Source organism: Phascolarctos cinereus, unplaced genomic scaffold (genome assembly GCF_003287225.1).
Source record: "Phascolarctos cinereus isolate Bilbo 61053 unplaced genomic scaffold, phaCin_HiC Scaffold_726;HRSCAF=1367, whole genome shotgun sequence".
In the NCBI taxonomy this organism is placed as follows: domain Eukaryota; kingdom Metazoa; phylum Chordata; class Mammalia; order Diprotodontia; family Phascolarctidae; genus Phascolarctos; species Phascolarctos cinereus.
In genome coordinates, this window is record NW_027556098.1 from 217,544,579 (window position 1) to 217,559,030 (window position 14,452).

General features: G+C 39.9%; 1 protein-coding gene across 1 annotated transcript in view; it reads right to left on the reverse strand.

The window, feature by feature from the left end:
• Positions 1 to 11,887, reverse strand: part of CYBRD1 (cytochrome b reductase 1) — a 38,197-nt gene extending 26,310 nt beyond the window's left edge. Inside the window, exon 1 of the mRNA XM_020990830.2 lies at positions 11,600 to 11,887. Within this exon, the coding sequence (XP_020846489.2) occupies positions 11,600 to 11,786 (187 nt within the window). The 5' untranslated portion in view covers positions 11,787 to 11,887. The remainder of the gene's footprint in view (positions 1 to 11,599) is intronic.
• Positions 11,888 to 14,452: the final 2,565 nt, after the last annotated feature.

Consider the following 14,452-nt stretch of genomic DNA (forward strand, 5'->3'; position numbering starts at 1 on the left):
AGGTTGTACTGCAAATAACTAAGGACAGCTAAGGGAGCCACTAGGTGGCTCAATGGATAGAGCACTGGGCCTGAAGTTTGCACTGATGAATTAGAAAGGAAATTTTTCAATGTGTCAGGTGTTTAGGAGTAACTGAAGAGTGTATCTGCAAAACACTTTACAAAATGAAGCATAAGACGTATGACACATACTGTGGTTCTTTGGTTTACTTTTAAAGGGAAGTTTTTTCGCCACTACATGATGCCAAAAGGAAATTTGAACTCTGGTTATTATAGCTATTGTGGAAGTTAAGCTATATATTGCACTGATTAACTATGTGCTTTCCCAACCCTGTATGTCAATTTAGATTCATTAACCCTCAACTAACCTTAAATGTTCCACCTACCACATAATTAATCAATTAAATTGCTGCTTACTTGAATCTGGATAAACAACTAACTCACTTTAGTCTCTCTAAATTGAATTGTTACAGGAGCATTATGACAATAGCATACTCATATGTACTGCTTTTAAATACAAAGCTCTATAGGAAAGATCCGGTTTTATACCAACAGTAATCCTAGAGTGATAGCATTAGCGTGTATTGCTTTAGAAGGGTACAGTTGAGGTTTCAGACTGGCAGACTAATAAGGAGTTGCTTGTACAACAGAAATTAATTTTTTTCTAAGGGGCTAGATGTTAAGATAAAAATTAGAGAATGCAAAATTCTTGTTAAAAAGTCCAGGGTATGGGGCTGCTAGGTGGCGCAGTGGATAGAGCTCCAGCCTTGGAGTCAGGAGGACCTGAGTTCAAATGTGACCTCAGACACTTGACACTTACTAGCTGTGTGACCTTGGGCAAGACACTTAACCCCAATTGCCTCACAAAAAAAAAAAATTCCAGGCTAGCAATAGCAAATCCCCAGATTGCAACTTTATAATAAATCACATTTCTTTAGTGCTTTCCTTACAAACAGCCCTGTGAGACAGGTGATATTAAGTAGCACCATTTTATTTTACAGATGAAGAAATTAAAACTCAGAAGTAATGTGTCCAGGATCACCCAGCTAGTAGGTGACTGACACAGGATTTGGACTCCAGTCATCCTGAGTCTCATCCAGTCTACTGATCTTTGCCCTACACCATGCTGCTGCCTTTGCCACCTCACAAATAAGATGGATAAAAGTTATTGCTGGTGCCTAAGCCTCCTCAAATGGAGCAATGCCCACAAGTGCTCCAGTGAGCTTACAGCCCTGTTTCCAGATAAACAAGGCATTATACACTGTTTAATGTTTACCTAAAGTGGTCACATAATGACAAGTTCTCTTTTGAAAACTAAGGTAAGCCTTCTAATCTCAAAAATAGTGAGTCATGGGAAAATATTACCTTTAAATGCCACACACACAAAAAAAATGGAAACAGTTCTGGAAAGGCTGTAAGAATTGACTGAAAGGCTAAACAGGGATGTCCTTTACTTGGTTCGCTGCTTACCTGGAGCTTGCGCCTGATGTATAAGGAAAAGAAATTAATCCTAATTAATCCTAATAAGAGGTAGAAAGGAGAAATGACACATAGCAGCTGTTCATAACTGAAACAAGAGGCTTCTGTCAAATTCTTCCAGTTACCTTTTTTCCTCCCAGAAAACAAGCTGAAATGTGAAAACCAATGGATGGTTTACTTTAAAGTAAATGAAAAACCTTTAATTTAAAGTTAAATTTCAGAAAACAGGTACTAGAGTAGTATACTAGACTGAACAGCTAAGAAATGCTAGATTGTAATGCTTTTTTGGAACTATCTTTTTGGCAATCAACAGCTTTCCATAGGAACCAATTTACCTGACTTTGGACTTAATTACTAGACAATTTCTGAGCTCCAGGCTACAAATGCAAATATAAAACTTGGGAACATGATAACTTGCTTACTGCTAAGAAAAAGTCCTGGGTTTGACACTTAATTCCCACCCCCCCAATAAAAATGCCAATGTTGTTAATGAGTCTTTTAGCATTTATTAAAGACCAGCAAACTTTGGATTCACTTGAATTCAGATATTTATTAAATGCCAACTATGTGCAAGGCTCTGTGTTTGCTAGGCAATGGAAATAGAAATAAAGATAAAAAAAGACACTGGCCTTTCTCTTAAGAGCTTAAGGTCCAACATAGGGAGATGACATGTATACAAATTTTTGACCTTGTCAATAAGTCAATCAGTCAAGAAGCAGTGTCCCTAAACATCGGAGACACAAAGACAAAAGGGAAATGGCTTGCTTATATTCTGTCAGGGTGACAATATTGTTTGTCAACACAACGATGAAAAATTAATATGATAAAAACCCAGAAATAATAAAGACAAATGAGTCATCTCAGCCATGAACCAGTAAGAAATTTCCAGAAGGAGAGATCACTATCAAACTAAGGAGATGAAACTCCCCAAAGCATGGACTTTCAAAACATCTTGTCTTTGGTGAATTCATTTTTGCATTAGGCAGGAAACAAGAAACAGAAAAAACTTCCCCAATAAAAAACTCATTTCCTCAAATTAGTGCCCTTGGGTAGAGAGGCTTGGTGGGTTGGCAAGCAGTTAGCCTCAGAGTAAGGAGGATTGGGCCCTGATCCTGCCTAGAAGCAATGTGACCAGGAGACTGCAAGATCTGGGATTGGACTGGGGCGGGGGAAATGGGTTTGAATCCCAGCTCTACCACTTTGAGTTAAGTCATACCTTTCTGAGCTGCAATTAATTACCAAATTAAAAAAAAAACACAAAAAACGACATGAGGATAAGGATGACTATAATGTTTATTTCATAGGATTCCTGAGAATAGTTTTAGAGTGAGGAAGGCCCTAAGTAATCACCTACACAGGTTTCTCAACTTACAGAAGAAAATACTGAGGCACAGAACCATTAAATGATTTGTCTAACTTCCTACAGCTAGCAGGGATTTGAAGCCAGGGTTGTGGAGGAGTTCAAACAAGTTAATTCACATCCCAGAATACTGGGAGTAGAAAGATGCCTCAGAGGACCCCTAGTCAACTTGCATTGCTTCTACCACATCCCAGGCAAGGGATCATCAAGAAAACTAAAGGAGAAAGCAAGTTCCTGTTTGCCTGGCCAGTAGAGTCCTGCCAGTCCTCTCTATTCAGGGGACTGTTCTAGGCTGTAATGAGTCAAAGATCTTGGTAGTAACCACTGGCAGGGTTTTTGAATTACAGAAGCAGAGATTCAAGCTGTTCTCAAATTTTAAAAAAGGGGGTGGGGGCAGGAGAACAATTGGACATTTCTAAACCTAGTGTTACTACTAAAAGCTTTTTATTATCTCAAATGCTATAAGAATGTCAGCTAGTAAAAAAAAATGCTTTTAATGCAGACCAAAAGGGAATAGCTACTACTTCTCTTCAAATACTTGAAAGGATTTTGCCAGGAGTGCCCATTAAAAGTTTGTTAGTTTAACAGTAAGAGTCCAGTAAGTTACTGAGTTTGAATTACAATCAAATTTTAAAATTCAGAAATGCTGATAGAAGACAAAGGTAATTTATACCCTCCCTACAATACTTTAAATAAGGTTAAACATAGTTTTGCCCTGCTTATTTGTGTGTAAAAAGAGATTATTGCTGCTTAAAGCTCTTCCCTAATGTACTCTGGGAAACTATGAGTCTATTCAATAGACCCCAAGTTGAATTGAAAAGGTTGAGACTCATGGAAACAAACTTTTCCAAAGGCCTCTGCTATGCCTACCAAAGAGAGATTCTGTTTTGAAATAGGCCTGTAAATAAATGATGAGGTTTAAGGGCTCAGGGGTGCTGGGACCCCAACATCAGAACACACAGGTCCTGACCAAAAGAATTCAACCTAAGCCTTCTTTCAGCCAAAGACAAGGCTCTAATAAGAACATCCGTCATATTGGGCAGACTCTTAAGGAAGTCTGAATGTTAGTTAACTATTGGGCTAGATTATAAGAATCTAAGCAGTGGCTAGATTTTAAGAATCTGAACATCTTAATGGAGACAAGATGGACCTTATATACAGAAAGACTATGGGAGAGATCTAGGAGTGGCCAAGTAGTTTGAGGTAACTGCAGGAGGAGTCTTAAGGAAAATCTTAATGGGAGTGGCCAGTAAAATGAGGTTAACAGAATATCAAGGACCTGGACCTCTTGGCCAAGTGAGAATAGAACCTAGCTAGGATTAACTGTGGGAAATGGGGGGGGGGGCTATGAGAAGACAATAGAGGGCTACACTAGTTTAAAGGTAACAGAATTTGGAGATTGGGCTGAAAGGCTAATTGATGGGATTATAGCCTCAGGCAAATGCCAGGGATTTGGACACGTGGAAAAATCCAGGGTTTTTCCCTTTTTGGGATCTAGCTCATGGGCAAATCACAACCTTTCTGAGACTCAAAGGCTCCATCTAGAAAAGGGTGCTTGTGCTAGGGCAGCTAGATGGCTCAGTGGATAGAGTGCCACCTGGAGTCAGAAGAACCTGAGTTCAAATTTGGCCTTAGACACTGACTAGCTGTGTGACCCTAACCCTGTTTGCCTCAGTTTCCTCCTCTGTAAAATGAGCAAGAGAAGGAAATGGCAAACCATTCCAGTATCATTGCCAACATCCCAAATGAGGTCAAGAGTCAGGACAGGAATAAAAAAGGCTGCTGGAGCAGCTAGGTGGCACAGTGGATAGTTCACCAGCCTTGGAGTCAGGAGGATCTGAGTTCAAATCCTGCCTTCTGAGGCATAACACTAACATATAACACTAGCTGTGTGACTCTGGGCAAGTCACCCCAACTGCCTCACAAAACAAAAAAAAAAGGCTGCTAAATAAGACTCAGATAACTGTTAATAGTATTTTTGGCTAGAATTATAGAGTGGGCCTCAATTTACTCATCTGTAAAATGAAGAGGTGGAATTAGATTATCCCTGGGGTCTGGCAATTCTAAATTTGTCTGTGTTTAACCAATGTTTGATTGCTTCTATCAGTATAAATGCATGATAAACCTCATAGAAGTTGACTGAACTACTCAGTGTAGTCAAGGCTAATTGGGGTCAAGTGTATTAATGTCTAGTGAATCAGTGCCCTACCCAAGTTAATTTCACTTAGTCTACTTCCAGAAAGTTCTATATGCTGTCTTTCATGTATGAAAATAATGTCCCTGGTTCATGGTCAATGATCCATCAAAAGGCTGTTTTTCCAGAAATGATAAGTTTATCAACTTAGCTAAACTCTCTTAACCAAGCCCCCTTTGGAACAAATGACTGGCCAGCATCCAGAGTGTAGTCTTCCCCAAGCAAAGGCAAAATTGAATCTTTTTAGGGCCAAATCCTTGCCCTTAACAAAATACTTTTAACAGCTGACCTTACTAACCAAGGCCGATTCCTAGAGAATTGCTTCCTTACCATGGGACCAGGCCCTGGACTAGTTTTCTTGCACAGAGACTCCATGTGGACAGAATAGGGGGGGTGTTGTTGAGTTGTGTCTGACTCTCTGTGACCCTATTTGGGGTTTTCTTGGCAAAGATGGTGGAGTGGTTTGTCATTTCCTTCTCCAGATCATTTTACAGATGAAGAAACTAAAGCAAACAGAGTTTAAGTGACTTGCCCAGGGTGACACAGCTAGTAAGTATCTGAGTCCAGACTTGAACTGATGAAGATAAGACTTCCTGACTCCAGGTCCAGCACTCTATCTGCTGCACCGTAAGAGGGATACTGGATTATAGCATCAGTACATGCAACAGCACAAACACGAGGGCAACCAATGCAGTTCCAACTATGTTGGAAAAGGGCAGAAACTCAGATCTTTCTTGTTGACTCGCCTCTCAGAGCATTAAAATATTAATGAGGCAAAAAGTAGGCAAATATATATATATATATATATATACATATATATATATATATATATATACATACATATTTATATCTGCATATTTGTGGTCCCTCTCCATCCTTTCTAAGTAAAGCAAAAGGCCCTAGGCACACCCCACCCTAAAGCTAACATGATCATACAAAAATAACAAATCCACCCTATTTTGGAAGATTTGGCCTTTTACAATCTACAGATGTACCAATTCAAAACAACCTGAAGACAAAATTTCTCTGACATTAATATACTCCACCTATATAAAGACTTCTGACATCAATGAATTAAACCATTACTTCTTACCTACTTTTTTATTCATCCCTTGATTTGGAAGTAAAAAATAAAAATTCAAATGATGAGCTCAGGTTGCAAACTCTTGGAAGGTATGAACATCTGGTTTTCTTAATGAAGGACCAAACAAAGAACCACTTATCAATGTTTTTTTAAAAATTATTATTCCTTTTAGTGATATTTTGTTTGTTTTAGCATTAATAATATTATTACTCTTAATTACTCTTATTACTTATTATCTATTACCATTACCTTATCTTATTGCTTATTACTCTTAATATTAATTAATATTATTACTCAATTAATGTTAACCTTCTTCTAGTTTTTAAAGTGAGGTGTTTTTTTTCCTTTTTTGTAGATTTTTTTGAGGTATAGATATGTTATAGCTGGCAAAGACCTTATAGTTCAATCTAGTCAACCTGCTCATTCTTCAGATAAGTTAAATGATTTGTGCAAGGCCACACAGATGAATGACATTTATCTAGGATTTTGTAAAGCACTTCTGTTATCTCAATAAGTAGCAAAACCAGTATTCAGCTCCCTCCTCCCTCCAACTCAACTTCAAATCTTAAGCTTATTCTACTATACTGAGCTGCCTCTCTCTAATCTTTACCACTTTAAAAACATCCTCGAGCCCTTTCACATAATATTCAGTATTTCACAACTAATTTCTCCCTTCTCTTACCACTTGGTTCTCTTACTGAATTTTCACATTATACTTTGCATTGTAATTATTTATATACATTATATATATTCAAATTAAGTATTATATCATTTAAGTTTCTTAAGTCAGGGACAATATTTTCTTCTTCATATGCCTTCCAGTGTCTACACATTCCTTGGGATGTAACAGTAGATCGGTACATATTTATTTACTGAATGAATAAATGAATGCATATTAAAATTTGGTCACTATTATACACACCAATGGAATATTTCTGTGGTCTTTTAAGAAAAAATCTCAATTTCCTTCCATAGCTGTGCCTCTAAAAATCCAACTTAAACATAGTAACTTAGATGAAAAATACTTCTTGCCCGACTCCAGCAAAATCAACTTTAAAACATTCCAACACTACCAGATTTTTCCTCCTTGGAATTATATTGTATAGGCCAGGAAGAAAAGGCCTAGATGTGGAAAGCATAAAGGAACCAAAATTTGATTTAGACTCCGAGTTTCTACCTTTTATCAGACAGCATGTTTATTCGTTCTGAGCTTTTTAAAATATGAACTACTGATTAGGAAGATTTTTCTTATTTTTTTGGGTCTCTTGTGTGGCCTCCTTTTCAAGGGTTGCTTCTCAGATTTCCAGGTGATAAGCCAATTTAATGAAGATTATTCCTTTTATGTAGGCATAAACAGCCTTTCAAAGTTCTCTGCTACTCTTTTCATTCAGCTCAGAGACTATATTTCCATTGGGTTTGTTAATTTCCTCAGGTTTGCAGTTTGTCTAGGTCTGTATATAATTTCATTGGTTTAGGGAACTTCCTAATGAGGAAGCTCCCTCCACCAAAGCAGGTTGGCACCTTCTCTGAAACTTGTAGTCTTAGGTATTTGCCTAGAGCACCGAGAGGTCAAACAATTTGTTGAGGGTCACACATCCAGTATATTATGTCAAAGGTAGGATTTGAACCCAGGTCTTCCTGGCACCAAGGCTGGATGGATCTCTATCCATTATGCTATACTTCGTGAGAATGAGATAGAGAGATAGATGATTCTATAAGGGTTTGAGGTTAATCTGATTTTCTTTAATTCCTATTTTTTAGTTCATGTTTCTCTGCTTATCCAGTCATTATTACTATAATGTAACTGTACTTTTGGAACACCCAGTATTTTGTATATACTTAAATGTGTGGGAGAATAAACTGTACACTCCCTAAGTGCAGAGACATTTTAACTGTAGTCTTTGTATACCCAGAGTTTAGCATAGTGCCTAGAGTTATGTCAGTACTTAATACTCATTTATTTTTACTGTTTTTTTTTTTTTGGCTAGGCAGTAGGGTTAAGTGACTTGCCCAGGGTCACACAGCTAGTAAGTGTTATGTTAATACTCGTTTACTGACTGAATATGCAAAGCACTTTTATAATATATTAACACCTTAATTCTGTGTAGCACAATTCAATAAGCCAAAACTCTCTCCCCCCATTATAACATGTTCAGTAATACAGATTTGACAGGTCAAATCTAATTTCTGGCAGCATAACAATTTAAAAAAGTAAATCATAAATAGTAAAAGCCTAATATAACACAGTTCACAATCTCTGTTAATTTTTTTCCTCTCCAACATCAATTTTAGAAAAGAATTCCCCAGCATTTCAGGTTTTGTCTTTGCAAGAACTCTATTTCCAAATAACATTACATCCAGTGTATCCTTTTCATTTATTTCTTTTCTTTGGATATGTTTTTTGATATATTGTGATTTACACAACTTTTAAGTAGGTCTCTATGAGGCATTAAAGATCTAATTCTCATAAAGAATTCCATAAGTCTTCTATGCTCTTACTATTCTGAGTTGTATAGTAATATGAAACTGAATTGAGTCCTCATTTATAAGATGAGTTCAAATCATAGGAAGATTACTTTCTACTTGGTAAAGTTAACATGGTATAGTCTATTATTCACCTGTTTCTCTCCCTATTTTTCCCCCAGAGGGTCAATGGTGTCTGTGTGTGTGTGTGTGTGTGTGTGTGTGTGTATGTAAAAACTTTGGAAGAATAGAATTATGAATATTCCTATATTTACTGAAATATTTTACCTTTTCAGTCAACCAATCAAATAATTTACTTCTTGTATTCTTCCTCTCCCTGATTTTGAGAAGGGAATAATGATTCCCAAACTTCCCTCCTCACCAGCCCTCAGTCCCCTGGAAGCATGGGGGTGCTGCTCTTAAGAACAGAGGATTAAATCTTCAAAGTGAGCATTTACACATAGAAAATCAACAAATGCTACAAATCAGGACTTGATTTATTGTTTTGAGGATTTTCTAGATCTAAAGTTATTGAGAAAATGTTAAAAATACAGATTAAATTTAGAAGTGTGTGGCAAGTACATCCCCCACCCCCACCCCAGGGAGCCAGTTGTTAAACATTTGTTAGCACATAGCTGCCTGGAAGTCCACTTTGGTCCCAGAAGCAGCTCTAAAGGCTTGGTCTGAACAGTTGGAGAAGCTTTTCTTTTTACTTTAGTCAATAGGATGAGTGTTTAAAGTGATCTTAACCTCTCCGGCTCAGACTTCAGATGATCTTCCAAGAACGAAATTATGCTTCAGTGGCTTTGGATAGAGAGTAATTTATCAGCATAATTTCCTCTTTTCAGTTTCACAAATAATGCCTATGAATTATGCTAGTAAATGGGGTATGGAATGGTCACCGGTAGTCACTCTTGTGATGTCTCCCTTATTGTCACATGCCAGAGAAAGCCTCTAAAAAGACAGATAGTGCATTAATAGCATCCTCCACTACCTATCACTGCTGGAAGGGAGATTGCTAGTGCCATAAGTACTAAAAAGGCCCTCATACTGGCTTGACCTGAAGGACTTTTTTTTCCCCAAGAGAATGAGCAGGATATATTTCTCTCCTTCTGCAATACAAAAGTAAAATGTCTAAGAACATCCAGTGTTAGTGGGAGGAAACCTTATGGATAATTAAACATGGTTTCCAAAATTTTTTTTTTTAATATTACTACATGAACTTAGCGTCTGACCAAAGTAAAAAATTAAATTCCAGGCCACTAAACAATGACTTCAGAAATGACAGTTCCAGGCCCCCATTAATTGCGAAACAAATCTATCTGTAGAGGAGCTGAAACTTCTTTCATCACCCCTACAACACCCCAAGATTTACATTATGCCATATGACTCCCAAGAATATGATTTCTCAGCACTTTCTTCCTCTCTCTGTATGTGACTCTAGCCACTACTTCCCACACTTTTCATACGATCATTTTAAGCCAGCATCCTTTCACCATTTGGACCATGGACATACTGTGATTTACAAAATTTTTGACTAGGTCTGTCTAGTGCATTAAAGATCTAATTTGTTTAAAGAATTTTGAAACTCTCCTGTGCTCTTACTATTCTGAATTGGTTTATAGTAATGTACTGTACTTATTCCTCAGTTCTATGCTTTTTACATGAGACAGTGAGGCCGATAGGACAATCCAACGCAACACAGGAAAACGAATATTTTATCCAAGGAAAAGAGCTTTGTAGTGTCATATCCCTTTGATTTCCATAGGACCAGTAGCTAGAACAAACCTTATCCTTCCCAAACAAATATTGAAACGGTGAAACAAAAATGTACGTTGCCCAAAGCAATTACTTTATTTGAATTTAACTTCTCTGGGCTTCGTTTTTCCTCTTCTATAAAATGATGGGGTTGCACTAGATGACTTCTAAGGTTCCTTCCAAATTCTAAATCTATGATCCTATGATCCTGTGATCTCCCAGGAACTGTCAGACAGTACTGCATGGCGGCCTGTATTCAATCATTGCCGGAAAGGCAGTCATGGAAGCCAGCAGCAGCTCAGCCCTTGACTGCATACTACATAAACAAGTAAGGATTAAACCATCTAATTATACATCAAGGCAAGCCTAACAGACTTTGCAGTTCCCTCTAGAAGCTTTAATGGAGCTCAAATGATTTTTTTAAAGGAGCAGAGAACCAAACCAGATGAATGCATTTATCGCGGTTACTGGATAACTTCATACATTTTTCTGACAATATATCACGTATCACTGACGTGAAGGCTTTTTCAAGACCTGGATCCCGACCATACCGGATCTCGAGCCCCTAATCTGTTCCTGCCAGCATCTTTCTCGTGACATTGCAAGAGCTAGATCCTCCAGAGGATGGGCCTAAGTCTAAGGAGGTGGGGAAAATTAGAGGCAGGGACTGGGCCAGGTCAAGAGCAACCCTCAAGCATCTGGGAGACTGCCGGGTGAGGGGAGAGACGTCAAAGCCGAAGCAACTTTCCCAGCTTCGGTCTCTAGTCTCCCTAATTTTCTGCCTGAAGGTCTTCTCCTGTGACTTGCTGCAAACAGTTAACAAAGTCTAGCCCGAGTCTGCAGCAACTATCTCCCCACATCCAGTCCCAGGCAGCTCTCCTCCCCCACACCCGCCTCGGGGCACAGTCTCTCCAAAGTCTTCTCTCCCAAAACAAACTCCTAAGCGCGCTTGCCTCTCTCCTCTGGAGCCTCCCATCTCAAAACCCTCCAGTCCTGCTTTCCAAAGTTTTTCTCCTCTCCTTTGCGAAAGCAACAAGCAGCTCTCCGTGGGCCTGCAGCCTGTGTTGCGCAAACTTTTGCACGCAGTATCCTCTTGGCCAGTACCCGTCCCCTGAACCCCGGAGCACTCCCGCTCTGGCCGTACCATCGTGACCTCCCAGGACCGAGCTTTCCTCCCCACCTCGTCTAAGTCCCCGCGCGTTCCCTCCACGGCTCTAGCCCTTCCTCACCCCCAACCCTCCATCCCCTGTTACTTCCAGTACCGAGGCCCTGGATGAAGACGAAGCCAGTGACAGTCAGCACTGGGTGCCAGTTAAACTCCGGGGAGCCCCCATCCCAGCCGAGCCCCTCTCGATAATGAAGGACCCAGATGAGGGTGAAGATAACTGCCAGGAAGCCGAGGAGCAGCGCAGACACTAGCAGACCCAAGAAGCCCCGGTAGCCTTCCATGGTCTTCACTGTCCCATGCTCCGTGCACCCGCCTGTGCCAGTCACTGGAGCCCGGGCATCGGGCAGAGCAGAGGAAAAGACGTAGCAAGGCCTCAGCGGCTGCTGGCCACTAGACTGGGTGGCGGGGCGGGGGCAGCTTCTTCTTCTCTGGGCTGTCCCCGCCCGGGGGAGGGGCCCAGCAGCTCTTCTTCCTAGCCCTGGGATGTCCTGCCTCTTTGGGGGAAAGCTGGTAGGTGGGGTGGGCAAAGAAGAAAAGGAACTGGGCGCTTGGCCCTTAAAGAGAATTTTCTGTAATGGAAATGAGAGTCCCAGCCTCGAGGGTCTGTGTCCTCTCAGGGCGCCTGTTTCTTCAGTACCCCGAACTCCTCTCCATCACATAGACACTGTTCTAGAGTTTGATTTACTTAACATTTCTTGTTTTAGTGTAGTCTCTCCGAGCAGGAACTTGCTGGGTTTAGGTCTAGAGGTTTTTGTTTGTTTGTTTTTGCCTTCAGTCCTTCCACCGAAAGTGGTTCCAGTTTCGGAGGAGGGGGCGGGGAGAGAAGGGATGGAGAGGGAGGAAGGACGGGGAAGCCAAATGGTGCAGTAGAAGCCGAGCTAGATTTGAATTTAGAGTTTGAATCACCTTGGACACCTCTTTTAGTCTCTCTGGGCCTCATCTGAAAAATGATAGGGTTGGTCTTCAGCGCTTCTTAAACCGTGTGAGGTGGAGACACACAGTTTAAGAAGTGCTGAAGGGGTGGAGAGTGGAAAACGTTCAAGAAGCCCTGGAGATGACCTCTGTCCCTTCTGGCTCAAAGATCAAATTGCATCTGTTTGGGTGTAGTTGTATCCTAGTAAAGTTGTTTTAAAGTGGGTCCCAAAAAGAATTTTTACAACCAGTGTGTCTGAGAAGGGCCTAATTTCTAAAATATATAGAGAACTAAGTCAAATTTATAGGAATACAAGTTATTCCCCAAATTGATAAATGGCCAAAGGATATGAACAGGCAGTTTTCAGATGAAGAAATTAAAACTCTCTCTCCTCATATGAAAACATGCTTTAAATCATTATTGATTAGAGAAATGCAAATCAAACAACTCTGAAGTACCACATCACACCTATCAGACATGACAAAACAGGAAAACAATAAATGTTGGAGAAGATGTGGGAAAATTGGAACATTAATGCATTGTTGGTGGAGTTATGAACTGATCCAACCATTTTGGAGAGCAATTTAGAACTATGCCCAAAGGGCTATAAAAATGTGCATACTCTTTCACCCAGCAATAGCACTTGTAGGTCTATATCCCAAAGAGATCATTAAAATGGGGAAAAGACCCACATGTACAAAAATATTTATAGCACCTCTTTTTGTGGTGGCAAAGAATTGGAAATTGAGGGGATGCCCATCAACTAGGGAATGGCTGAATAAGTTGTGGTATATAAATGTAATGGAACACTATTGTGCTGTAAGAAATGATGAGCAGGCAGACTTCAGAAAAACCTGGAAAGACTTGTATGGACTGATGCTGAGTGAAGTGAGCAGAACCAGGAGAACATTGTACACAGTAACAGCCACATTACACAATGACTAACTTTGACAGACAGCTCTTCTCAGCAATGCAAAGATCTAAGACATCTCCAAAAGTGTCATGATGGAAAATGCTATCCACATTCAGAGAAAGAACTATGGAGTTTGAATGCAGATTGAAGCATAATACTTGTTCTATTTTTTCTTCTGTTTTGTTTGGTTTCTTCTTTCTTGTGGTTCCTCTTGTGAGTTCTAATTCTTTACAACATGACTAATGTGAAAATATGTTTAATAGGAATATATATGTAGAACTTATATCAGATTTCAGGCCATCTTGGGGAAGGAGGTAGGGAGTGAGTGGGAGAAAATTTAAAACTCAAAAGCTTTTGGATGTGATCGTTGAAAATTAAAATAAATAAATGAATTTAAACACACACATACACACAATAAAGTAGGTCCCAAGCCTTTCAGGTCTGAAGGATTTAGTTCATAAAACTCCCTGAAGTTCAATTCATACGAATAACTTAGGGTCTAACCTTACTGTATCAGCAATGAAAGACCAGTAATGTAAGTGCCTTTTTTGGGAGGCTGTCATATTAGGGCTTTAGCTTCCCAAGCAGACATATAGATTCCAGGTACTGTTTTGTTTTGGGGGGGGCAAATGGGGTTAAGTGACTTTCACAGGGTCACACAGCTAGTAAGTGTCAAGCCTTTGGTCTGAGGTCGAATTTGAACTCAGGTCCTCCTGACTTCAGGGCCGATGCTCTATCCACTGAGCCACCTAGCTGCCCCGCAGGTACTGTTTTGTGTGGTTAAGATAGATGTCTGCTCCTGTAACTTAATAGCAGTTTAGGGCCAAGGTTTAGAACTTGCCCAGGATTGCACAATGGAAAGAACACTGAATCTGTCTGTATTCAAATCCTGCTTCTGAAGCTTAATGCTGGCCTTCAGTTTCCTCAAATCTAAAATGAGGGAGGCGATTGGATTAGATGGCTTTGGAGAGCCCTTCTCAGTGGCTCTGAGTCCTCTGACTACAAAGCCTCTTTCCACTGCCCCATGCTATCTTATTTTTTTTTTCCTTAAGAAAGCTACTGTTGGGGCAGCTGGGTGGTGCAGAGGCTAGAGTACCGGCCCTGGAATCAGGAGGACCCAA